The sequence below is a fragment of the Staurois parvus genome, unplaced genomic scaffold, assembly GCF_062004578.1.
Source record: "Staurois parvus isolate SC_StPar_1 unplaced genomic scaffold, SC_StPar_1.0 ptg000025l, whole genome shotgun sequence".
NCBI classification, from domain to species: Eukaryota; Metazoa; Chordata; class Amphibia; order Anura; family Ranidae; genus Staurois; species Staurois parvus.
In genome coordinates, this window is record NW_028317821.1 from 23947151 (window position 1) to 23973938 (window position 26788).

General features: G+C 37.7%; 1 protein-coding gene across 1 annotated transcript in view; it reads right to left on the reverse strand.

Annotated features, from left to right (window-relative positions):
- Window positions 1-1113: 1113 nt before the first annotated feature.
- MGAT4C (MGAT4 family member C) overlaps window positions 1114-26788 on the reverse strand; it is a 156804-nt gene continuing 131129 nt past the window's right edge. The window contains exons 3-5 of the mRNA XM_089652410.1: window positions 11657-11806; window positions 9491-9638; window positions 1114-3001 (exon numbers count right to left, since the gene is read on the reverse strand). Coding sequence (XP_089508536.1) covers window positions 1848-3001; window positions 9491-9638; window positions 11657-11755 — 1401 coding nt within the window. The 5' untranslated portion in view covers window positions 11756-11806 and the 3' untranslated portion in view covers window positions 1114-1847. The remainder of the gene's footprint in view (window positions 3002-9490; window positions 9639-11656; window positions 11807-26788) is intronic.

Genomic DNA, 26788 nt, shown 5'->3' on the forward strand with positions numbered 1-26788 from the left:
ATGTATGATGAAATTTGACATTTTACATTTTTTTATTGGACAGGTTTAATAGCAAAAAATAAAAACCGCACAGGCGATTATATACCATCAAAAGAAAGCTCTATTTGTGGGAAAAAAGGATGTGAATTTAAAGTAACGCAGCGCTGTAATGCAAAAAATGTCCTGGTCAGGAAGGGGGTAAATCTTCTGGAGGTCAAGTGGTTAAATCTGGCTCTTTGGACAAACTTGAATTCTATAATCAGGCAAACCTTTACTAAATGGAACCTTAAAGTGATTGTAAACGCTGAAAGTTTTTTACCTTCATGCATTCTATGCATGAACGTAAAAAACCTTCTGTGTGCAGCAGCTCCCCCAGCCCCCTCAATATTTACCTGAGCAGCATCGCAATCCAGCAAAGTGAATGACAGCCTTGGCTGTGAAGGGTTTCTGCCTCCTCATTGGCTGAGACAGCAAGTGGGAGCCATTGGCTCCCACTGCAGTCAATCACAGCCAGTCAGCTAATGAGAAGAGAGGGAGCAGGACAAGTGTGAATGGACACATTGAGCAGTAGGTGCCCCCATAGCAAGCTGTTTTCTGTGGGGGCACCCAACAGACAGGAGGAGCCAAGAGAACCTGCGGGGGACCCAAGAAGAGGAGGATCCAGGATCCATTTTACTACAAGTTAATACTGGGTTTGGAAAGGCATTTGATGCTCACAAAGTAGGTTCATGTCCTAGGTTCATGTCCTCTATGACTATTGAGAAGTTTAGCTTTAAACATGCAGTGATTGAAGGATTCATTTACAAACTTGCAATGTCAAAAACATTATCTGACTAGTAATCTTTTATTCTTTTGGAGAAATGAAATTTTGCACATTTTCTAGGGAACATTGCTTTTCCCTCTGTTTACATTGTAGTTTTTGCATTGCATACTACTGTAATGTAATATACGGCACAATTAATCTTTGTTCAGTATCTCTGTGTTGCAGACCTTTCTTACGTTATATATTAAGATTGTCTGCAGATGATTCTGTGATCAGTCATGGGTAAATTACTATCACTAGTGGGACCAAAGGTTAAATATGTGCCTAAGCTTTTTAATATGTTCCTCCAAAATTACTTGCTAGACACTCTGTTAGCATTGAAACAAAATTTTAATGAATTAAACTGTAGTAGCAGGTAGTTAAGCATAAAATAAAAATTCTTTAACCACAGTGTTCAATCACAGTGCTGAATTAAAGTTCTTCTGTGCATAAAAATTTAACGAGAATATAATTCTCCTTAAATTTTAGTAGAGAAACAAAATAGAGGTAGTAAAATACCAAAAGACAATACAGTTATAACACAGGACATAGGGAATAACCAGATAACACATATTATTCATTTTTCATGTTCATATTTTTAAACTCACAAGTCTGTATTCTTCAAGAAATAAAAAATAAGTTTAGGTAAAGGAAGAAATGATGCTTCTGTTTTATAGAAAATAGAAAACATTCAAAAACACCAAGAAATGTAATTTTTTGCCTGACAGAAATAGTAAAATATAAATAGCCTTCTCCCCTGGATAATAGGGTGCATTAACTAAAGTAGTATTTTTTTCAGTCAGATTATTTAGTTGTCAATTTCTTCAAATATCCAGTCATGTGTAAAAGATGCTCCATTTTATTAAGCTACTAGACATGGTTGGGTGTCTTATGTAAATGTAGGATCTTGGATACCTGGGCTAAGAGAAAAAATATGACTTTAGTATATCCCTCCAGTTTGTCACTTAAATTTAACATATTAGCAAAAGAGAAGTCCATTAGTGAAATAAGCCAGTTGGCACTCAACTGAAATGTTTTCCTTCCATAAGGAAGAAACATCACCGTTTCATTGATTTGAGTCAATAGTCCAAACACTTATACTTTTAATAATTAACCATTCATTTTGGTTTTTAGTCACTAGAATTCTAATGCAGTCAATGTTGAAAAGAACTTTATGATCTATGTTGTCCATTTCAAAGTTCCCATCTTTGAAATCACCTAATCTAAGATAAGTAGTACACTTTTTATTCCTTTTACTGCCAACTAGTCTTTCTCCAACTTCTACTATTCCATGATGCAAGATGTCATTTTGGCGATCTTCTGTTCCTGTGCAGACTTTTATTTTGCTTATTTTGATAGGTTTCTCAAACACAATGTGATAAAAGTCACCACTGGAAGGAGTCTTTGCCCAGAAATATTCTTCTGTACTGCTGTATGCTTTATGGACATCGTAGTTTTCAAAGACATTCATATTTGTGCTGAGGACTGAAGGAGGGTTATCTGGTATATCAAATGAGTCCTCCTCAAAGTCATCATCCTTCAGTTTATTCTCAGCACCTTTATAAGATGAATAATATCCCATATGCTGAAAAAGTGAGGGCTTAAATCGAATTGCTTCTTTCTGAGCTAACAGGCTTCTAAAATGAATAAGCAGCCAATCACAAGGCATTTCCTGGTAAAACATGAGTAAAAAATGGGCTAGACGTGGTAGATCATAAGTGTGATAGAGTTTGCCAATGTATCCTAGTTTTGAAAACTCCAAGGTGACCCAGTTTGACCCTTTCCGCGAGTTAATAACTTTTTTAATTGCTGTCAAAAAATTCTTAGAGCACCTGACATCATCTTCCAGCATAAGATAATAATCAGAAAGGTTAGCACAAAAGTTTAATAGATAGGCATAGTCAACGTTTTGTTTGGATCTAAATTTGACTCTGGCATCAGGGTCATTGTAATTTCTTTTCAGACCTTCTAAGACCGGGTAGAATTGTACTGGAGTGTGGATAATTGCTAGTCTACCAGCAATAATATGATGAGAGAATTTTCTTGATATATCTTGCACTATGCTTTCACACCAGCTCAGGTCAAACTCTGCTAAATGAACAACTACAGCTATTTCTTTCAGTTCTTCGTAACTTGACTGTTCAAATACAGACTTAATAGTTTCAAGTAAATAATTTCCTTTTTTCCTTTTCACAGATGATAGTCCAATTGTAAGGAACCCTAAAAAAAAGAAAAGAAAAGTATTCACACCAAATTTGCTATACATCATTCTCTTAAGCACGTTGTACTACTCTATGTACAATTTATATTTTATTCTAATATAATTCTAATCTGACAACAATATTGTTATTAAATGTATACTGTACATCTATCAGGTCATTTAATAACCTGCATACATGTACAAGTGTGGCTGTCATACAATTGCATCTTGCATCCTAAGTAAACTGATAATTGAGTTGATATCTGTCACATGGGATAGTTGATGGCAGCCTATAAATTTTCTATATATTGGCAGTGAAGGTTGAAAATTAGCTTTTTTATACAGTTAATTTGCATGTTTATTGGTATATGTAAAACTAAAGTTAGATCTTTCGAAAGAAACATTATAAAGGTTCATTAGGGTGCTAGGAATATTTCATAGTTATTCATAAACGATTTAAGTCACCCTGTGTAGTCAATGCTTAAAATAAAGAGCTTAATGGGTTTTATATTTTAGTACAAATAGAAGGATATATTAAAACTGGTAAGCCTGAGCTACTGAAGGATGCATCAACTTTACTGACAAACTGCGAGTTGTGTGACTTTTGACCTTGTTAATATGTAATCTAACGGGCCAGAGTCAGCTGCTGCATTTTTTTCAGTAAATGTATAGTAGTGAATATGCACGTGTAGCTGCTGGCAAACAAAGTTTGATATACCAAAGCTGTCACATTGTTTTAACTGGATGACTGGCTCTGTTCTACAATAAACCTTTATTTAACTAGTTTGCGACTGTAATGTACTGCATGCGGGTGGCTGATTGTACACAATGGGAGCCTGTCAGCAAGTCCTGGCCAATGATTCGTGGCTGGGACCTTCTGATGTACAATCACAGCCCAGAGTTCTGTGTTGGAACAACACAGAGCTCTGTACAGAGGGACCGATCTGTAAGTTTCTCATCCCTGCAAAGATCAGATTGTTTAGTAAAAGCAGCACATTTTGCGCACATTGCACATAGTTAGACACACATTTAAACCCTTGGTCTCCCTAGATGTTAACCCTTTCCCAGCTAGTGTCTTTATTACAGTGACAGTGTATAGTAATATCACTGATCACTGTATTAATGTCACTGGTGATGTCATTGCCAGTCAGTGTCAGTTTGCCCTCGTGGCGCCGGTCGGTGTGACGTCACACTGCTGTAGCCCCCCCTCGACGTGTTTTGTGCAATAGCACGTAGTCATAGGGGGTTAGCTTCCTATATGACTACGTGACGTCACGCAGACCGGCGCCACGAGGGCCCCGGCGGCCATCTCATGCAGTTACATTGGTCAGTACTTCTCTTGGTTTTTACTGTATGTCTACTTGGATTAAACACTCCTCATCATAAGGATACTACACTATTTGGCCTCCTCTGTTTTTTTGAGCTCCTTTTGGGAGCCATCTACATCCACAGAGTAGCCTTTCCCAAGTGTGGCAGCACTTCCAAACAGTGAGGGGTATCTGACCAGATCTGACCAGACCCATATAGGATCCTTGATGTCCTGTGGTTACCAACTTTATATGCGCATTAAGATTGCGTATCTGGTGAGTGCGCAATCTTTACACACTTTATCACCTTATCCACGGATCCAGCCACTGGATTTTTCAAGATCTTTTTGGGATCTCATTTGCACCTACACTATGGACTATATCTTGTACACTCATTCACGTTACTAGTCACTATTTAGTGACAATTTTATCTGCACTTTGTCACTCATTTTATGCAATTTATTGTATTGCTTTTTACAGTCATGGCCGAAATTGTTGGCACCCTTGATATTTTTCCTGAAAATCAAGTATTTCACACAAAAAAGGTATTGCATTAACACATGTTTTGCTATACACATGTTTATTCCCTTTGTATGTATTGGAACAAATATAAAACAGAGGCAGAAAAGCAAATATGACATAATGTCACACAAAACCCCAAAAATGGGCTGGACAAAAGTATTGGCACCCTTAACTTAATATTTGGTTGCACACCCTTTGGAAAACATAACTGAAATCAGTCGCTTCCTATAACCATCAATAAGCTTCTGACACCTCTCACCCGGAATTTTGGACCACTCTTCCTTTGCAAACAGCTCCAGGTCTCTCTTATTGGAAGGACACCTTTTCCCAACAGCAATTTTAAGATCTCTCCACAGGTGTTCAATGGGATTTAGATCTGGGCTCATTGCTGGCCACTTCAGAACTCTCCAGCGCTTCTTTGCCATCCATTTCTGAGTGCTTTTTGACGTATGTTTGGGGTCATTGTCCTGCTGGAAGACCCAGGATCTTGGACGCAAACCCAGCTTTCTGACACTGGGCCCTACAGTGCGACCCAAAATCCTTTGGTAATCCTCAGATTTCATGATGCCTTGCACACAGTCAAGGCACCCAGTGCCAGAGGCAGCAAAACAACCCCAAAACATCATTGAACCTCCACCATATTTTACCGTAGGTACTGTGTTTTGTTCTTTGTAGGCCTCATTCCGTTTTCGGTAAACAGTAGAATGATGTGCTTTACCGAAAAGCTCTATCTTGGTCTCATCTGTCCACAAGACGTTTTCCCAGAAGGCTTTTGGCTTACTCAAGTACATTTTGGCAAACTGTAGTCTTGCTTTTTTATGTCTCTGTGTCAGCAGTGGGGTCCTCCTGGGTCTCCTGCCATAGCGTTTCATTTCATTTAAATGTCGACGGATAGTTCGCGCTGACACTGATGCTCCCTGAGCCTGCAGGACAGCTTGAATGTCTTTGGAACATGTTTGGGGCTGCTTATCCACCATCCGGACTATTCTGCGTTGCAATCTTTCATCAATTTTCCTCATCCGTCCACGACCAGGGAGATTAGCTACAGTGCCATGGGTTGCAAACTTCTTGATAATGTTGCGCACTGTGGACAAAGGCAAATCTAGTTCTCTGGAGATGGACTTGTAACCTTGAGATTGTTGATATTTTGCCACAATTTTGGTTCTCAGGTCCTCAGACAGTTCTCGTCTCCTCTTTCTGTTGTCCATGCTTAGTGTGGCACAGACAGACACACAATGCAAAGGTTAAGTGAACGTCTCTCCTTTTTATCTGCTTTCAGGTGTGATTTCTATATTGCCCACACCTGTTACTTGCCCCAGGTGAGTTTACAGGAGCATCACATGCTTGTAACATTCTTATTTATCCGCAGTTGTGAAAGGGTGCCAATACTTTTGTCCAGCCCATTTTTGGAGGTTTGTGTGACATTATGTCGAATTTGCTTTCTTTCCTCCCTTTTTTTGTTTTGTCCCAATACACACAAAGGGAATAAACATGTGTATAGCAAAACATGTGTTAATGCAATACGTTTCGTGAGAAATACATGATTTCCTGGAGAAATATCAAGGGTGCCAACAATTTCGGCCATGACTGTATATCATTTATGTATATATCTAAACTTTGTGTGATCTAGCGGATTATTTTTAGCGCTGCACCCTGTTTTATTTGATTACCTGGAAGGTTTTATATGGTGCCTTTTGGTGTTCAGCTGCTGGCTTCATCTTCAATTTTATTATTTGGATTTTTGCCCTCACTCACTTTGTTGTTTTACTGTTTGACTTAAAGCCAGCCTGTTTGTGGTTCAGTGAAGCCCTGAACAAACTGGCCACCTTTAGTTTGTTCACCCCTTCTGAATTCCACTAAAATGCAAACAAATCATCTGGTAATCCTAGACGACATTGCTGACAAAATATGGTCATGACAATACTTGGTTAATGACATAATCTATTATCTCCAGCCATTTGTTGACATTATAGCTCTGCCAATGATTTTGTCATTTGTGAGTAGTGGTGGGGCTTCATTGTCATGTGCTGGCTCATTGTAGAAGCAAGAAAACATCATCAAGTGTTGGGTGAGCATGACTGGCCGTGGTTCTATGTTGCTGGCTGATGTGATTAATGCTGGATTTACACTGTGGACATTATTTAATATTTTTCAAATCAAGTACTTTCTCAAAATGTATATTTAATTTTTTGAGGGAATGAGTAATGGGGCACTAATGTACCTCGAACTAATGACCCTGGAGAAGGGCAAACATCTCTGGGCCCTCTTATTAAAAAGGTGTCTTGCAATGGGGGAAATCTTCACTATCCCCCTTGCAAGGAACCATCCCAATGCTGAAAGACATCTGGCCATGTGCCATATGCTTGCTGCCCTCTTTTCTGCAGCATTTCAGACTGCATGACTAGATAAGTGGGAAGAATTTTAAGGGGAACCCTACATGTAAGGAGAAAAGGTGAGGGGTTCCCCTTAAAATTCATACCAGACACTTACCCAAATTAGATGGCAGCAAGCAAGCAACCCCCCACCCTTCCTGAAATGCACTAAACCTCATACCTTTCAGAGAGTACCATGCAAGAGGTGTGTGGTAAGCTACTTTTTCCCACATCTGATCCTTAAGGGAATACAGTGGCTTGTTGGGAAGACTTACAGGAATCTGGTAGCCTTTTTATAATAAGGGCTCCCCAGATATCCATCTTCTACTCCACGGTAATGAGTTCAGGGTACATTAATACCCCTTATTATTCATTTCCAAAAATGTTAAAAGTAAATAAAGACTCCCACAGCATGAAAAAGCTCGTTGGTGACAAAAAAGTCCCAATGTACAATGTAAATCCTGCATCAATCATGTCATCTAACAATGGACATTCATCGCCAATCATGATAACGCACCTCCCAATAAAGTTTCCCTGCGACCCGCTTCTGTTTTCCCATTGCCACAACGCAACACTTGACTATGATGACCCATCATGCATCCAGGCTGGTTTGTATGAACAGCAGGTGAGGGTCTGGCATTTAGCAGTTGTAGTGCATAAGGGCAACATTGTCAGTAGCCTGCTTGGAGTAGAGTTTGGGATTCATTTTAGAGGGAACCCACACTATTGATTTCCAATTTTTCTAATGTGTCACTTTTAAAGGACTACATAATACTAGTCTGTTGCTTCACATTCAGCTTAAAAGCAGTCCGAAGCATGTTATCTAAAAGATTTTTGTATTTCCAATGTTGCCCTTTAAGCCACATGAAAAGGCTATTTTTTTAAACAACGTTTAAAAATAAATGTACATGTCCCCCATGGTAGTGATCTACTACCCATGCTCTTTTTAACAATAGCTTGCAAATTAGCCTTAGAAAGGTCAGAAAAATTACAAGATTTGGCTTGTATAGTCTTTAATAGAATTTGACACTACATTTATGGTTCATGGACTTCCTGCTTGCCTGAAAGAAGTTACTGAGAACAGAGCTTTGCCAAATTCACTTATCCCCAAAAAATTGTATTACTGCTAATATTTTTAAATAAAAAGGCTTGAAAATGAACAATTATCTTACATGAACATATTGAAAATCAAAAGAATGTCTCTTTCATACAAAAAAATGTAGCTGCAAACATCTTAAAGCATTTTTAAACTAATAGAAAAGGTTTTATGTGTGTGCAGCTACCTCTAAAATACATCTGACATTATAACAAGAACCAAAGTCAGCTTGAACATATTTAACACATTTTGTTGTAATTATAACACTAGAAATTGTTCTAATAGAAAATTAATGCTGCTGTTATTGTTTGCCATTGTGATTGAATTTTCTATCTTTCTACATCCTCAAGGTGTCACCATTGCTTCTGCAGTTGATCTAGTAGTATGTGCTCTTCAGCTAGTTTCAGCATATACAACAGGCACAAAAATGTATTGTGATGACATTCTAAATTGGCTTGTTTTATACTGGTTTTAAGCTTTCCATAAACAAAAAAAAAACCTTCCCAGGTTTGATATTATATTGTTAATGATTGCAATTTTGTCTACTGATCTCATTTGTTAAAAACTAGACTTCAAAAAGAGTAAGGCAGATGATATATATTCCTTGGTGTTTAACATTTTCAAAAACAAGATTCCCTTTTTGTTAAGGAATGTTCAAATTCTATATTAAACTGATGTAGGAGGCTTGAAACTGTGAAGCATATCAAATCAATGTTGTTTTAACTTAACAAAGCAAGGCAAAATCTGCCTAATTGTCATATAGTAAACTTTGTGCATGCATTGCATTCAAATTGTTCTCCAGAAATACAATTTTATTTAATTTTAAGTCTTGCCCTAGAAGAACAGGTTGACCCAAAAGAGATATTTCAGTTATGAGTAGATTCTTTTGGGAAATGTCCCCCAGCTGAGTACTTCTGGTATCAAGATTTCATTGCCATAGCTTTTGCCTCTATTCCCTTAATTTGGGCTGTGGGATGTTCACAGTAACCAATTCATGTTTTCCTATTCTTCTTTTGAACTTTTCATAATTTAAACTTAATTAAGAAACAACTGTGTGCAACCCCCTTATACAGTTGTGTTAATATTGAAACTCAAGCAAAGAGATTTACTTCTGGAGCCTAAGAGAGATATAAAATACTTCTAGGTTTAACTTTTGAGAAGTTAATTAGAAAGTATCCATTAGTCTGAATATTTTAGGCTTATATTACGTACTTTTTCTTGAAACAGGTATCCCTGCTAATATGCGATATGTCACATTTATAGATGATGAAAAATTTGAGAAATCTCTTATTGTATGGACATATTGATCTGAATTGAATTGTTGTTGAGTTGAACCTTCTTTAAGTCTTTTATCTTCGTCCTAAATATAAATACAAAGAAACAAAATATGCATTTACTAATTGCAAAAACTTCATTTCAAAAATCTTTTCTTCTTCTTAGCACTATTTGCAAATAATTTATTTAAAATTAGAACTTTAGTGCAGTTTTCAAAAATAGCTCTTCATAAGACAAAATACTGTGTGTGTTGGGTCCTCTTCCCATTGCAGTCATATATATGTAGAAGAACTGAGAAGAGTAAGATGTCTGGGTGTCTCTGGCTCCTTGGCATGTCATACAAGGTTTCTCATGATACAAATTATGTTCTCCCTATTTTACTTTATGTATGTTGTGTTCTTTATTGCATAAAATACCTTCAGGGCATCTTCATTCGGGTCTACATATTGGTTTCTCATAAATAGGTATTCATGTAGATGTACTATCAACCCCAAATTAACTATTAATACTGTTGTGTAGGGTGTCTAAATGTGACTGTGCAGTGCATAGGCACTAACTAGCACTCAGTAACAGACACAACCCTCTCTTCTTCTGCTATAGAAGTCTGCGTGAGGACACTTGTGAGGAGGTGTGTGGCTGTAACTCAGCTCTGTCAGCACCAGGGGCGGACTGACAACTCATGGGGCCCCCGGGCAATAGGGGATCATGGGGCCCCTGTGTCCTTGCCCACACTCAAAAAAGACTATAAAAAAGGTACCAGGGGCATTTCATGGGGCCCCCTACTGACCCCCGGCCCTCGGGCAGTGCCCGAGTGCTCGAATGGTCAGTCCGCCCCTGGTCAGCACAGAGCACTGGACCAGGAGAGCCGGAATCAATATTGTTAATTTAAAAAATAATTTAGGTGACTTCTAAGCAGAAAAAAAAGTCACCAATTATAACATGTAGGGGTACAGGACTATAAAGAGGTATGAGACTTCACTGTGCTTTAACTGCCATCCAGAGCAGAGTCTGACTGATCTGTTATTTTCAGCTCTTTGCCATGGCTGAATTTGGACTCCATGTAGATAGAGAAACTTTTTGCTAAGGCAGAAGCAGCTTGTCAGAGCATTCTCCTCACTCAGAACACACTCACAGCCACAGCAAATAGCTGAAAACAGCAAGGAATTAGCAGGAGGTTACTCAATGGGTAACTACAGGAAAAATTATTGCCTATGGTTTTTTTTCAGCCATTTACTGAGTGCACAATGAAGGAGCAGTACTGAATGAAGTCATCGATGTGCTCTTTTTCCTGATCTCATCAAGTTGGCAGCACTGTACTGAAGAGGCAGAGCCCTAATTGGCTCACAACGATGTCTCTTTCTCTCCCAGTACTGCTGTGCAGGGAATTACAAGAAGCTTAAATAAAGACAGATTAAGAAGCTTTTACTGGTTGAATTTATATTAAAAAAAAAAGAAATGCTTTACTGGATTAAAAAGTTGTTTCTACGTGTTCTCAATTTTGCTATAAATATGTATTGAAAACGTAGCAAATTATATATTTCCCAATGTTTCCAGGCATATTAAAACAATAGGTTAAATTACTATTTAATTTAAGGTCCAATTCACACTTACTGTAAGTGTTCCATTGCAGTGTTTAGAATAGAGATATGTCATAACCATATAGCACAAATACAGATGAAATCTGGACCAGGCCTTAGCTAACCCTGAAGGCATTTGCTTTGGGCTTTGGCCATGAAAGGAAAGAGCAAAGCTTATGATTTATATGGAAAATAATACTAACTGTCTGGGACTATTTACTTATAAAAGTAATTCTGGTAATCAATATGTTCCTAATGCATTGACGTTATTAGCCATACAATTCATCATATCCATACATATAGTTATACCTAATAATAGAAAAGACCACAAAATAATTTCTGAATGAAAACAGGGAGTGAAGAATGAGAACACTACTTGTCACAGTTTGTTAATTGTGGTGACTAAACATGATGCCTAAAGCAGTTCTGAAATATTAATTATACCTAAAGTGTGGCCAACATTTCTAGCAATTAGCAAATTAGCAAAAAGGCAATAGATGGGTCAGTATAATTGAATCATGCTCACCACAACATATTCATCCTCGATGTACAAGTTCATGAAAAGGAGGCAAAATATTAGAAATCCAAGGATCGGTATTGCTGAACGTTTTCGGAAACATCTCATTTTATCCAGATATTTCAACTCAGTTGTTGTAGGAATAAATGCATATATTACCTAAAAAAAACATAGACTATAAATATTTATCTTTTTTTCCAAGTCCAAATTTCTTGTAATAGTATTAGCAAAAATAAGAAAAACTGTTATGTAGCAGAATACTGTGATGTCTTGTCTACCAGTGACATTAAAATATGCATGGACTCATAACTTTTAAATAGGCTATACCCATGTAAATTTACATACATTTTTAATATGTTTACCTAAAAGTAGTTTTGATTTTGCTTGCATTACATTTTTATAGGCCTCCAAGGTCTACTTGATCTCTGACCAGCCAGTCACAGTGGTCACATAAGGAACAGGTCACACTGACTCCCGATTATTACTATAGATTGAGATTTGTCTTTGTCAGCTCAGTCTCTGTGGTGGGAGTGCACTTTGAATGCGCTTTCCTCAGCACAGAACATCTGCCACCCATTTACACACATATGTGTGTGTGTTAAAGCTTGCCTACTTGCTGGCAAATCTTTTACAATATTGCTGACAAACAGCAAGTCTGGTTATTGCAGCAACCTTTAAACTTTATAGATGCTGTGCAAAATTATGCTGGCATAAAACCAGTTACATTGAATTAGATGCAGTCACTGTTTGGGCATTAATACATTAGCTGCAACAGGAGATGTGTCCACCCATGCTGTAGAGAGTGGATGAAGGTATCTGGTAGTTGTTTTCATTTCACCTTTCTGTGCTAATATAAATCAACATTGAAAACCATACGTATGGCTGAACTAGCTTTCATACAGAATTTGTATTCAATTTGCAAAGAATATTTCAAGGGAAGAATTCATTTGTTCCATAAACACTGAAGACTTTCAGCTTTAGCTTTTATTCTATTTTTGATTGCAGTAACTTACAACTTAACATACACTTTTTTGATAACCACACATAAATATTAGCATTTAAAGAGACACCTACATTTAAAAAAAACTCAGATTAAGAAACAGGAAATCACATATTCAAAATGCTTACTTTAATTTGTTTTCTTTCCATAAATGATGTTTTATTCCGAAATTTTTCATTATTATTTGTTTAGAAAATTTGACAACTCCAAGAAGAAGTCTATTACCTAGCACCTAGCACTGTTGACCGAGCAACCCCTCTACCTTTACCTCTATTGATAAGCTTTAATGTAGCTTCCAGGGGAAGAGTTCAAAGCAATTTTGTACATTGTCGTTGGAATGACAGTTGGGGGCCATTAATATTACATCCAAGATGCTGGCCCCCATGAGTAGTTTAAGGGTTTTTGGATGTTTATAAAAGGTAGACTTTTACAAGTAAATACCATACATTAAATAGATTACATGCAAATATAACACAGCCACAAAAAAAAAGGTTTTCCTGGTCCCTTGCTTTTTTAGACCTGTTCTTGCTTGACTGCAGCAGCTCTAGTTAGATACGCTTGAAATTATACAGTTTTTAGTCAGTTTTTGAAAAGCTCTTGCCAATCAACTTGTTTTTCTGTTACCTAGTTTGTGCATTTGTGTACAAGTTAGCAGATTTTGTATTTACGTACTTCCAACTGTAATTTTACAATGGAAATATTGGTTTCTAAAGTGTAAATTAATAACTGTATTATACATTAGTTATGATCGAATAGGAGATGTGTGTATATTACCACTCATATTGATTCGTTTTTTGCAAATCGAGCACCATAGAGGTTATGGCTACTTTTTTTTTATGTGTTTCTTTCATGCTACTAGGAGATTAAATAAAACACTACATTAACCACTTCCAGTCCGGACACTTTTACCCCCTTCCTGTCCAGGCCAATTTTCAGCTTTCAGTGCTATCACACTTTGAATGACAATTGCGCGGTCATGCAACACTGTACCCATATGAATTTTTTAGCATTTTTTGAGACAGATAAAGCCTTATTTTGGTGGTATTTATTCACAACTGGGATTTTCATTTTTTTGCTATATAAATGAAAAAGTCCAAAAATTTTGAAAAAAAGTGTTTTTCTTATAAAATTTAGCAAATAAATAGTTTTTCATCATAAATCTTGGCCAAAATTTATTCCGTTATCTTTTTATTAAAAAAAAAAAACTCAAATTAGTTTATAACCAAAAATTATAATTTTTAAACATTTTTTTTTTTAAAATGTTTTTATTTTTTTTATATTATTTCTTTTTATTTTTTTACATACTGTCACCCTAGCAGTACAGTGTCACCATGGTGACACTGTACAACTTGTGGAGGGTGATAAAGATTTTTTTTTTTTTACACTGATTGCTTTTACACCCATAAAGGCATTCCACATTACACCCATTTACAAAATGCAATAATTTCTCCTTCTCTCTAGCTGCATTCTTGCAGCCATTGAGAAATACTATGTGAGCTGTGATTGGTCCCAGCTTGTCACATGGTACAAGACTGTTGTGAATAGCCTTGTACCATGTGACCTCTGTGATCATTCACAGATTTCACATGTAGTAAGCAATGATGTCACAAGTGACATCATTGCTTACTACTCTGCATGTGATCACTGATTGGCCAATCAGTGATCACATGATTGGGACCTCGCACAGAGGTCCCGTCCGACGATTGGAGGACACAGCGGGCACCGTATTGCAGTGCTGCGCGCTCCCAGGGAGCGCGCACAAGCAGGGTGCGGGGAGGCCATTTATAAATGGCCACCCGACCCTCTAGTGCCACCGTCCGGTCGTTTATATACAATGGCTGGATGGGAGGTGGTTAAAATATCCTGTTTTTTACATGAGAGGTGACCAGAGTAAAGAATGGTATATGGCTTTCATGTTGTATCTCAAAAACGTGAGCTGATAGTGAGCAATTGGTGCCATTTTTGGAACAGGTCTAACATTTGAGGCACAAAAATGTATGGTAGCCAGTGTGATCTCATGGGAAGATTTTTGCTGAAAGGATTGATCTGGCAATAGGGTCCCTGTCCCCTGTGACATCACTTGGTTCCAGAGTTCCTGAGTGGTCATTCATCAATCACCATTGCTTTGATGTGGAAGAAAAAGAGATAGCATCACATGCTAACTATATTAGGAAATGTTAGAAATATTTTTCTTCTCTTTGGGTACTGAAATGCTCAGTTGGGATTTGAAAAAAGGGTGGCTATTTGCTGCTGGGGAGGGTGACGGCTAAATGAACAAGTTGCTTTTCCCTCCATGGCTTCTTCATATCCAAAGAAAGGCTACAGTTGAATATAAGAAACTAAAATGTAAAAACATAACTTTAGATAAATCAGTCAGTTTAGGCACCAGTGTTTTAGCAAGGTTTGTTTTTGAAAGGAACTGGGGAGTCTCAGTACCTGGTGTCACGTTCAGATGATAAGACCACCTGGGATTGTAAACTCAAGATCTAGCAGGCCAGTGGAAACAATTAAACAGGTGTACCCGGGTACAGGTCCTTGCAGATGCAAGAGCAGAGTGACCACATGCAAACAGAGGTGTGTCAAAGTCGCAGAACCTAGGGAGCAGGGGCGGACTGACCATTTGGAAACTCGGACACTGCCCGAGGGCCCGGGGTCAATAGGGGGCCCCATGAGATGCCCCTGGTACCTTTTTCATAGGCTTTTTTAGTTTGGGCAAGGACACAGGGGCCCCATGATCCCCTATTGCCCGGGGGCCCCATGAGTTGTCAGTCCACCCCTGCTAGGGAGCCACTCAGTCTTCACCAGAGCCACTGGAAGTGTGGATGTACTGAAAGGCAGCTCCCAGGTTGCGGCTCTCAAACACACCCGTGAGGTCACAGTGCAACCAAGTAGCATGCTGGAAGGACACTGGGTATGCACAGGATACTAGGAACTAAGGTAATCTACTGCAGCAAGCTAGGAAGAGATGCCATGGGAGAGGATGCAGGGACCATGTGTAAAGTACAGGAGAGTGGGACATGATAAGCAATGATGCAGAGAGAGAGAGAATCAGCAAGCTGGAAAGGCTTGCAGGGCAAACACAACAAGAAACAGTGCTGAGGACAACACACACAGAAACAGGAAATGAAGGGATCCACGGACAGAAACCAAAGGGAATTGAAACTGCACAGCCAGAAGGAAAACACTGAGAACAAAGACAACATCAAAATTGCAGCAAACACCACAGGAACCAGAGGGGGCCAGCTTCCGCGTGAACATATTGCTTGAACACACAGGTGCAAAGGCTTAATATTACCTAGGTTCAGGGCAGATAAGCAGGGACTCGGGCAACTCAGACAGGAGGAAAAACCCAGCGCCGGATTGATGTGTATGGAAGCGTGACACTTGATATGGCCAGGATGAGATAACAATGAATTTAAAGGGATTAATGTAATGTTAGCAGTTAAATTAAGATTAGAGTTGGGATTAAGCACTACCTTAAGCAGGAGACATAGAAACTGGTATATTTTAATGAAGGATGGATAGTCTTTGAAACAGAGAGCCCTAATGCAGGAAAGGAGATTATACAAACATGGGCTTAAGTTTACTTTAGATATATGTATAGTCTAAACATTTTCTTTTTAGATAGGTAGTTTTTACTGCTGTGAATCCATTAGGTACATGCACCCTTTATTTTCATCTTGGTGACCATTGTCACTGAGACATAAAGTGGTGATAAATTATTGTTTTACACTTGTCTTCAGAACAACAGGTGAGCATACATTTTCCAGTGGGAACATCTTTTCTGGTGACAGCTCTCTAAAGAGGTTAAAGTAGAACTATAGGCAAAAATTTTTTCATTTTGGATAGAGTAAGTATGACTCCTATCCAGGGGCGGACTGACAACTCATGGGGCCCCTGGGAAATAGGGGATCATGGGGCCCCTGTGTCCTTGCCCAAACTCAAAAAGCCTATGAAAAAGGTACCAGGGGCATCTCATGGGGCCCCCTACTGACCCCGGGCCCTCGGGCAGTGCCCGAGTTTCCAAATGGTCAGTCCACCCCTGCCCCTATCATATTTTTTTCGCCATCTGTGTCCCATTGGAGAGATTTCTCTTCACTTCCAGTCCCATAGCCAAACAGGAAGTGAGAGAAAATCCCTGCAAAATATAGGAATTCCTTGGGACCCCCAGGTTACCACAACTAGTGTCCCCATTGGAAAATTTCCCCTCTATTACTTTTCTGGGAACAACCCAAAATTTGGGGTTTTATTTACTTTCACTTTTGATGATAATGGTAAACAGGACAAATAGAGAGGGTGAATTTCCCTAATGGGGGCACAGACTGCATTAAAAATGGGCAGGTGTTCTAATCCCTCTCCACTCTATTCAAAACTAAAAAAAAGTTTTGTTGTTAGTTATACTAAGTGGTTCTAAAGTCAAGACATTTTTACCTTAAAGAACTATAGGCAAAAATGAAGTGTCATCTGTGGCATGAAAAGAAAGGTAAGGAAGCTCACATAGCATAAATTCATAGGTACAAATTTATTTAAAATGTATTATATCCACTCTATGTCATATTATTCAAAAGCACTTATACACATAAATGCCAGTCCCAGGAGCCTATCTGGACTCTTTCCGTATGACAACCAGTGTGATGATGTCATGTGTGCAAGCTCTGTCCTATGTGTTTTGTCACAAATGAATTCGTCAGGGAATACTTATTTTTGATGGCATATATGGAGATGTGGAAGAGTTGCAAGATTCAGTACAGATGATTTAAATACATGCCTTTCTTTTTTTGCCCAAAAAGAGTCCAAGTGCTCTGGTAAGAGTCTATTGTACATATGGCGGTGTTGCACTTTAGTGTTTGGAAGAAATGTGGATACACAAAGATCTTCATATTATATTGCACAGCATCACTGGGACTTTTGTATTGAACTTTTTGTACTTATCAGTTTGATTTTACAATTCATTCTCTATTGTACATATGCATGTATGCACTGTATTTTTCTTTGTTTTAGGTTGTGATCTTTTACACCAGATTTGATTCAAGTCACTTCATTTACTTTTAGTGCGGCAATATTGTTTATCAGGTTGTACACAATTCATTTAATTGTTTTTTTGCCAGCTGCTTTTCTTTGGTGTTCTGCCACAGCGATTTCTGCCCATATAGAGTTTATTGTTGATTACGTTGAAAGTTTATTTCTATGTTATGCATGTATATATTATTTATAGCGCTGGTTTAATGGTGCATATTTAGCATTATTTATCCTGGGAGATACAAGTTTAATTCAGCAACTTAAAAAAAATGTGTGAATGGTTAGGGATTAGAGTGAAGATCTTTGTGTGACATTGTTTCTAAACATTGACATAATTTGGACTAGGCTATATTGCACAATTACTTTAGTTCTAAATGGACAATAAACTTTAGAGATAATTTACAGCCTAATTAAACATTTTCAGGTAGATGTAAGTCCTAAGAAAGCCATTTAGTTAGCTAAAACACTGTATAAAACAAGTGTCACGTGTTTCTTTTATTTCTTTTAAAAAGTACACTTCACTTTTCTTTCATCTTTTGCCCTCCAGCCACTTTGCTACTCCTAGTCTACATGCACTAGCCCCAGGCAGAGCTTGTAACAATGACCATGGCAGAACATTCCTGCAAAGAAACTATTAGCATAACTACATCTACTGAAAATTCATAACATGAAATTCCTGAATAAGGATAAACTTAAGATTCAGCCTGAAAACAATTTTGTACTTAACTTCCACTATTGTGCATGCTATTTCACAATATGTATTGGTTGTTAAGGACAATAGCAAGTGCAGGCCAATTCTTTAAAAACTAGTGACGTCACCCAGCCCCAGTCACTTGACCAAGCCATGTAAACAAAACAGTAGTGGATGGTTAAAAGGAAAAAATTGCATGGAGTTTCCCACATAATTCATACCAGGCCCTTCATAAAAAAATGAATTTTAGGGAGAATCCCACACAAAAGCGAAGAAAAAAAAAAGCACCCAAAAATCCATACCCGCTTTGGGTCAGGAAATCGGGGAGCATGCTCAACTTTTCCTGGCCTGCCAGGCTGCATGATTGGATAAGATCTACCATGGATATTTGGAGGGAAACCCATGTTTTTTTTTCTTGATTTTTGGATGGACCCTCCCTTAAATCCATACTAGACCCTAAAGGTCTGTTATAGAATTTGAGGGGACTTTTTTTTTTGCATGGGTCCTTTTAAAATTCCTATAGGAAACAACCTCTTCTGCGCTCTGAGACCCAACAGGAGTGGATAGATGAAACCAGAACTTGAAAAATTTGACCACCAGTGCATATGGGGTTGTGCAGCTCCAAACAAGGCTGGGGAAGCCCGACCAATACTGTGAAGTGAAAACAAACAAGAAGCGCACCAACCTTGCGCATTACCTCAGTAGACCAAAATTTTATTCAATACAGAATGATACTCACAAACAACAAAGTATTTCAAGCATGTAAGTCCTCAAAGGAACTATGGAATAGTAAAGCCTGCGCGAGTCCCAACATAGGGGTGGACACTCAGAGTAAAGTTGACGCGTTCCGAAGGGCATCCCTTCTTCATCAGAGCTTGACCTGAGATGGCCCCTCCCACCAGGGAGGGTCCAGTTTTAATTCTAGAGTATATATGGGAGAGAGCACTCTTTGTTTGAGGACTTACGTGCTTGAAATACTTTGTTGTTTGTGAGTATCATTCTGTATTGAATACAATTTTGTACTATGTACTATGCACTGCTCATGGTATGTTGGATAAGTTGAAAATGTATTATTTTTATTGTTCTCATTAAAGCTAGCCATAACTAATGGGTGCCTTTTGACCTCCAAAATGCCATGGCTACATATGCAGAAGGTATTGATCTATTATAATAAAATAAAACCCTATATCTTGACTCTCCGATTGGGTGTGGCACTTTGTCTCTGTAAAAGTATTAAACCTACATAGGTTCTAACCATTCCTTTCATCTCTGGAAAAAGAAATGTTCTGAAGTTTCACTTTAGTATTCATTATTTTTTGATCATTGTATTGTATGTAATGTAGATTCTGCAACTAGTAAAAACAATGAATTTAAGTACATGATCAAAGTAAATGAAAAATTAAAGTGTTTTTGCCTTGGCAATTGCAGCAATAATATTGAGATAATGAGACTCAATATAATTATAATTAAGTGTATTGTAGCATTAACAAATGTTTATATGCTCTCATAAAATGCGTTCACATGTTGTAGTTGTAGTTTAATACACTTCTACAGATCTTAATTATCTTTGTTTCATTGTTTTTCTTCTTTTTTTTTTTTATTTAATATGCAGGTATAATTTACTGTCAAGCTTTTGTACGAAGCAAAATTATAGAAGTATATGTAATAATATATGTAAATAAATACAGACAATAGGGAATCAAAGCAATGCTAGAGACTCTATAATATTATGACTAGGCTGATCTTTTAAGAAAATTGAACATTTGTGGTTTAAGAAAGAAAGCAACAATTCTTGGACTGAATCACTTGATTTGTAGTAGTTTATTTTTGATGTTTGGATTATTTATCGTGTGGAATTTGCGGACACATGTTCTCATAATATATTTATTAGTGCCATTCATCAACTATGAGCAAATGAGGGAGAGTCAAAATCAGGCACCACTCTTTCTTGGTTTCCATATTTGTGGCTAGATATGCTGACCAGTAGGATTTATGTGAAAAGAGAGGTTGTATTTCCACACATAGCTGCAGTTTATCTGCTTCACTCAAGGAAACACAATCTACTCATTTCTGATTTGGTTAGAAATGTCTCTATATGTAGAGATTAGACACTGTGCCACTGGCAACTTTCCTAGCCAGTTCTTTTTCAAGAATGTCTTTCCCTGTTTCTTTTATCATTTGTCTAGACTAAAACATTTTGGCTCTTCCAGGCACCTCACTATTTGTATTCAGGTTATTCTTCTACACTGTTCATTATCTTTGTGGATTCTTAGATCATTTCATACATTTTATCTTTCAATCTGGAACCATCCTGTGAAATCAGCAGGCGTCATATGTCATCATTTGCATTTATTGAATTGTCAGCATTACCGTTATCATATTATTGAGATGTTATCAGTATCCATGGGCATTGAAAAGACAAGCCTGCCATAAAAAAAATATCTAAAAAGTAATTTTTCAAAATAAAAAGATGAATGTTGATATAGAATGCACAATGCATAATCTGCCAGTATTACACAGAGAAAATATAGTAATACAACTACTGATAAATAATAATTCATTCTTGTGCTTTAAAGCAGCAACACCTCAATCCATCATTATTTTTAAAGTTATAGTAAAGTCTTTTTTTTTTTGCTAAAGTAATTTTTTTTTATATATTTACCTGTTCTGTGCAATGCATAGTGTTAGGGAGGCAAACATGTAGGCAGGGGTAATTCACATCCTTCTCACAGGCTACCACTGCCAAAGGGTTTCCAGTGAGAGGGGTCAAGTAAGTATTTAGGAATGGGGGGGGGAAAGTAGTGGGGAGTTTTTTACCCTAATGCAAAGAATGATTTAAGGTGAACAAAATTTAGAACCACTTAAACCACTTGCCTCCTGGAAGACTTACCCCTCTTCATGACCAGGCCATTTTTTGCTATATGGCGCTGCACTACTCTAACTGATAATCATGCTATAAAACATGCTATATACTCAATAAAAAATAAAAAAAGTCTTCATAAATTTAGGCAAAAATGTATTCTGCTGTATATCTTTGGTAAGAAAAAAAAAGCCCAATATGTGTATATTATTTGATTTGCGTGAATATTATTGCATCTAAAAACAATGGTATAGAAACTGGATTTTTTTTATACTAGTAATGGAAACTATCAGTGACTTTTAGCAGGACTGTGATAGTGGCTGTGGCAATCTGACACTAACTGACACTGGGTGGGAACTGACTAACTGCCACTGATATCTCCAGTGACACTAATACAGTGATTCCTGCCCAGTGTTACTGTAGTAATGACATTGGGCAGGAAGGGGTTAACATCTGGGGTGATCAAAGGGTTACCTATGTGCTGTTTTACTAGGGGTACTGTGTGCTGTTTTACTAGGGGAAGTTCTGGTTTTTATTCCCTGCTTTGCAGGGAGATAAAAACCAGCACATCTCCGCTGACACAAGAGGGATCTGTATTGTTCACATACACAGATCTCTCTCCTCTCACTCACTTCGCAGATTGCCTGGTCCCGGCCATGAATCATTGGCCGGGACCTAGTGATTGACATGCAAGGGAGCCAATGACAGCGTGGCCCCTACCCTGAAAAGCAGAATCTAGTTAATAGTTAATGGAACGGATTAATGTGTTTGCATTAATTGTGACAAAATAAAGCCCCAATGTAACCATGCAATTTTCTATGAGGCAGCAGTTTCATATTTAAGACAGGTCTCCACTGTTCTCTTCATGAACAGGGTTGACTGGTTTTGTTACACCCCACCCAACAAAGCTGGCAAAGCTGACATCCTTATGTCAGCAATACCTGTAATGGGACCTCCTTTCACCAGCCAGGCATTTATTAAATGATATTTGTCATAGTCCTTTGTCATAGTCCTTGAGTTTGTCGGTCAATAATCTTATCTTCCTGGCCACAAAGGCTGAGATGTGACAGCTTGAACTCAAGGGTGCTTAAAGCTGGCTCCTTCTGTACTTCAGGAAAGGATGGTGCTCAATCTCCCTCCACTTTCCATCCTAACACTGACTTTAGATGTCCTGGGTTCCCCCAGGACACAGATATGCCCAAGTCCCATGTGTGGGTGGAGTTACTGTTTTCTAACCTAGTACAATGGTAATAAAAGGGTGAAAGTGAATATAACTTCTCTTTTTTCTTCACTCACGGATGTTTATTTTCAAAAAAGAAAAATTATTTCTGTAAAGTCGAAAATGTATCATTTTCAAATATATAAAAGCAATAGATACATTAAACAACCCAGTTAGAGATATGAGTTGTCCTATTCATTTTCTTAGTCATTTTATTTCTGACACCAAATTTAATTTATGGCACCAATTGAATCATTACTTCTGTCAGGGTATGCTTTAAAAATGACAAGTTAAACTGCGTATATTGCAAAAAAAACAGTGCAAGTTTTTTTTTCACATTCCTCCTTGGCTGTTTTTTTTTCTTGAATTAATTCCTTTATTGATCAAGACACTAGCTGGAGTGCTCAATGGCAAACTTTGATGAAAAACTCATTTTAGAAAGAGATTAATAATGTGACTAGTAAAAACCAATTTTCTCACATTTAATCTCCTAATTTATTTTACATTATTTCCCTGGGGTATTCTGAACTTCACAGATACACGACTTGGTGCAAATAATCAATTATTCTGGAAGAAGCTCATAAAGGTGGTTCTTGATATATAGGAGACCTCAAGCTTTCTAAATAGATTTTTTACAACCCTCAAATATATTACAGCAAGGTCATTAAAACAGAATTTTGACTTTTTAAATCATAAGAAAACCTTTTCATATTATAAGGCAAATGTCTTAGATAATGTACATGTTCTATACAGCTCTATTCGTTCTGAAATCTCATCACAATATTGTAATGGTATGCAGAAGATTTGAAGTATTCAACCAACTTTTCTGTTTTCTTTTAGAGAACTGATTTAAAGTCCTATGTTAACTATAGAAAATAATATTACAAACACTTGAAATCCAGGCACACAGATAAGGTTAGCCATGAAAATGCCCATATGTGAACTATATTGTCTGTTAAATGATTTGTAATTCTGATCTTACACTTCTAGAATTCATATACTGTGCCTCTCCAACACAGTACATCCAGGAGGGTGACATCACTTCTTCTGATGAAGAATACAATTGTTCCACCTTGCAGCTTGCTGACTGGATAGTAAAAGAACAGCAACAGACTGAGAAGTCATCAGCTCTGCTCACCCAGTTTTCTCCTTCTGTCAGTATGTCCTCTTATGTTTGCCATCACATCTGCAAACAGCAGAGCTTGATTGGATCCTATCCTTTCCCTTCCTTTCCCAGTCTATGTGCTTCTTTGCAGGGGATGGCAGATGTCTGATGTCAAGACATATTCAGACACATATGCTCAGGGCTGCTTTTAGAAACCATGGGGCCCAAACAGCCAACCTGACCCCACAGTTTACTATACTTCAGTCATGAATGAACACAGTGAGCTATCCATACTGATCGCTCATTGTGTTCATTCAGGAAAGGAAGAGGCTGGTAAATGTGACATATTTACTGGAACCTTCCTTCACTCTGTATCCTGAAGGATCCTATTGTCCTATTGCCTGCAGCTGCCAGTGAGAAGGAAAGAAAGGAGGGTAGTCGGCAGCACTGCGGGGGTGGGGACACACGGGGGGGCCAGGGTAGCAGGGGAAAACATATGGTGCACAAGGAGAGTGATGTGGGGCAATTACTGGAACCGATCCCTTGTATGGCTCTCTCTGCATCTTCTGAAAGCTGACGGTAGAGAGAAAAGAAGAAGCCAGCTTTCAGCTGCTGCAAAAAGAGCCATACAGGGGATTGGTTCCAGTAATCGCCCCTCCGTTGTTTCGATCACCTTCCTTGCCTACATGTGATTCACTCAGCAGCCTGGGCTCGAGTCTCTCTCTCTTTCTGTCTCTCTCTTTATATATATATATATATATATATATATATAAATATATACATAAATATAGTTAGCAAGGGTATTTTTGCCAGTTTGATGATGTTGTGGGTCCTTCCTTTCTCCTGGTGGAAGCTGTTCTTACTTCTGCACTGAATAGAACCAGAACCAAAAAGATGATGTGTAAATGCTTTTCAGTACGATCTTATTCTTTGCACAGCCCTGCATGATCACCAACATGTGGAGCATCCATGGCAGCCAGGGTTCAGAAGAAGATGGCTGAATGATGCTGGCCATAATGTAACCTGGAAGCCTGGCAGTATATAACCACTTCCTGTTCCTAGGATCTACCTGTACATGAATAGCTTGCTGAAATCCATCTACTCAATCCTACTTGTGCATACTATAGAAAAAAAAACAGTCCAGTGGCCCCAGTATAGGCAAGTTGCAAAATGTTGCTTCACTTAAGTGATTTAATGGGGTTGGTTTTCTGAAGGCAAATAGGCTGTTTACTTGGCAAAGTGAATTTTCATTGTTCAAAGGAATTTTACCTGAGCTTAGTAATTTAGATGAAGTTCTTATAACTTCTTTCATTTAAAGCAGAACTATACTGCATCTGAGCATCACAAAACAAAAATGTTATTTGATTTGTAATAAACAAAGCAAACGCCCCTGTCCATTTATGTATCCATGTTTTATTTTGCTGAGAAATCACTTTGAAAAACATCCCCCTAACAATGACTTCCTATAATCTCTCTGCCTTTGGTCCAGGCATACAAGAAGGAGGGAGTGATTAGCTGAGAAACCCTTCCTCCCCTCCAGAAGACTCCTGGAGTGTATGATGTCATTTGCCTAAGCAAGAATCTTTTCCTTTATCTATTTACTAATTCTAGCAACATAAGGGTTAAAGATAGTCAATATTTATTGAGAGAGTGAAGTTCCACTTTAATCATTTCAAAGCAAAAATATATTTTTCTTCTTGCTTGGAACTGGACATTCCTCATCACAATCACTAAGCTAAGTGAATGTTCCCTTGCAAAGTGAAAATTCACTTTGCAGAGTGAATATGCTCTATTCCTTTAGTAAATCAAAAGCAATGTCTTAGTTGGACAAATATCACTCTTTGTGAACTCAAGAGTTTGGGTGTACAGTACTGAATACAAAACATCATTGGCGAGGTGCACCATTGCCAAATGTTATTGCACTTTACGTGTTAACAAGCTTGGGAAAATGCACAATCCATGGATCTGAAAGGAGCTTATTCCTACAAATAGATGGTCTATAGCTGAACTTTCTAAATGCATTTACCAAAAGAGCAAGGAGCAACATTTTGGGAAAACCCACAGCAACCAATGGGATCCAAACTAAAGAACACCTGTTTAGTCCTTTATTACCTGATCTACATATCCTACACATGCTATGGAATCTTACCTTTTGCTTCGTACACATGATGAGAATATCGGACGAATGATCATCCTTTTTTTTGTATGGTGGTCTCCATATCGAAAATGAAGAGGTTACTCAACTTACAAAAATGCTCGAGTGATGGAATAGAATTTTAGAAGTGATGTAAAGTATTGTATTGCATTTGTGTTGTATTTTCGGATGAAAACTGTACTGATTAAACAGAAATCGTATGGTCTGGAATCCTAAAAGAAACATTTTCATGTTTGTCCCTTCAGATAATTTCTGATTAACTGTCATGATCAGCTGTTGAAAGCTGTGTACTAACGATCAGATTATCATACGATTGATCCAAAAGTGGTACTTTTTGTACGACTTTAGACTGTAAATTGCATTGACAGTTTATTTCTCCTTTTGTACCACAGAACGCTTATGGATTGGCAAACTCTTCCCCACTCACACAGTTGTTGCAGCATTTATGTTTTCAACACACATGTTGGCACTTTGGTGCATATTGTGTCAAACCACAGTGTTTATTTTTTTTGTGGCAATGCCAACCAGTAGAGTTCCTGTGGGGGTAACTGTTAACTGCAATATTCTGGTTGTCTGGAGAAATGACTGCATCTAATTGCTATTTCACTTAGTAAAAAAGGACTATATTGTGATTGTAATCGCATAAACAAGTATAACAGTTCAAGCCAGAAAAAAGTTAGCAAAAGACTTGCTGGGAAAAGCCATAAGGTCAAAGTGTTGTGCAGTTTATACAACGGAGATCATGTTAATCCAGCCAGATTAATAGACTGGGCATTTGCCATTGATTTAGGATTACTGTTTGTAAGATATTGATGAGGTAGCTTTGCTTGTTTCAATAAAACTGTTTACTGAAAACCTTTTACAATGTTACTTTCTTATATGGCTTTCATTAGTGAGTTAATTAAAATGTAGGCATGGATTAATTTATTACAAAATAGAAATGATTTACTAAATTAAATGTTTATTACATATATTAAAAGTAAGGGAATGTAAGCAAGGCCAAATTATTCTGAAATAACAAATGTAAGATTCAAAGGCTGCCTTTATTCTGGGGTAAAAGATATTTACAATGAACAATTACTGTTTTTCTGA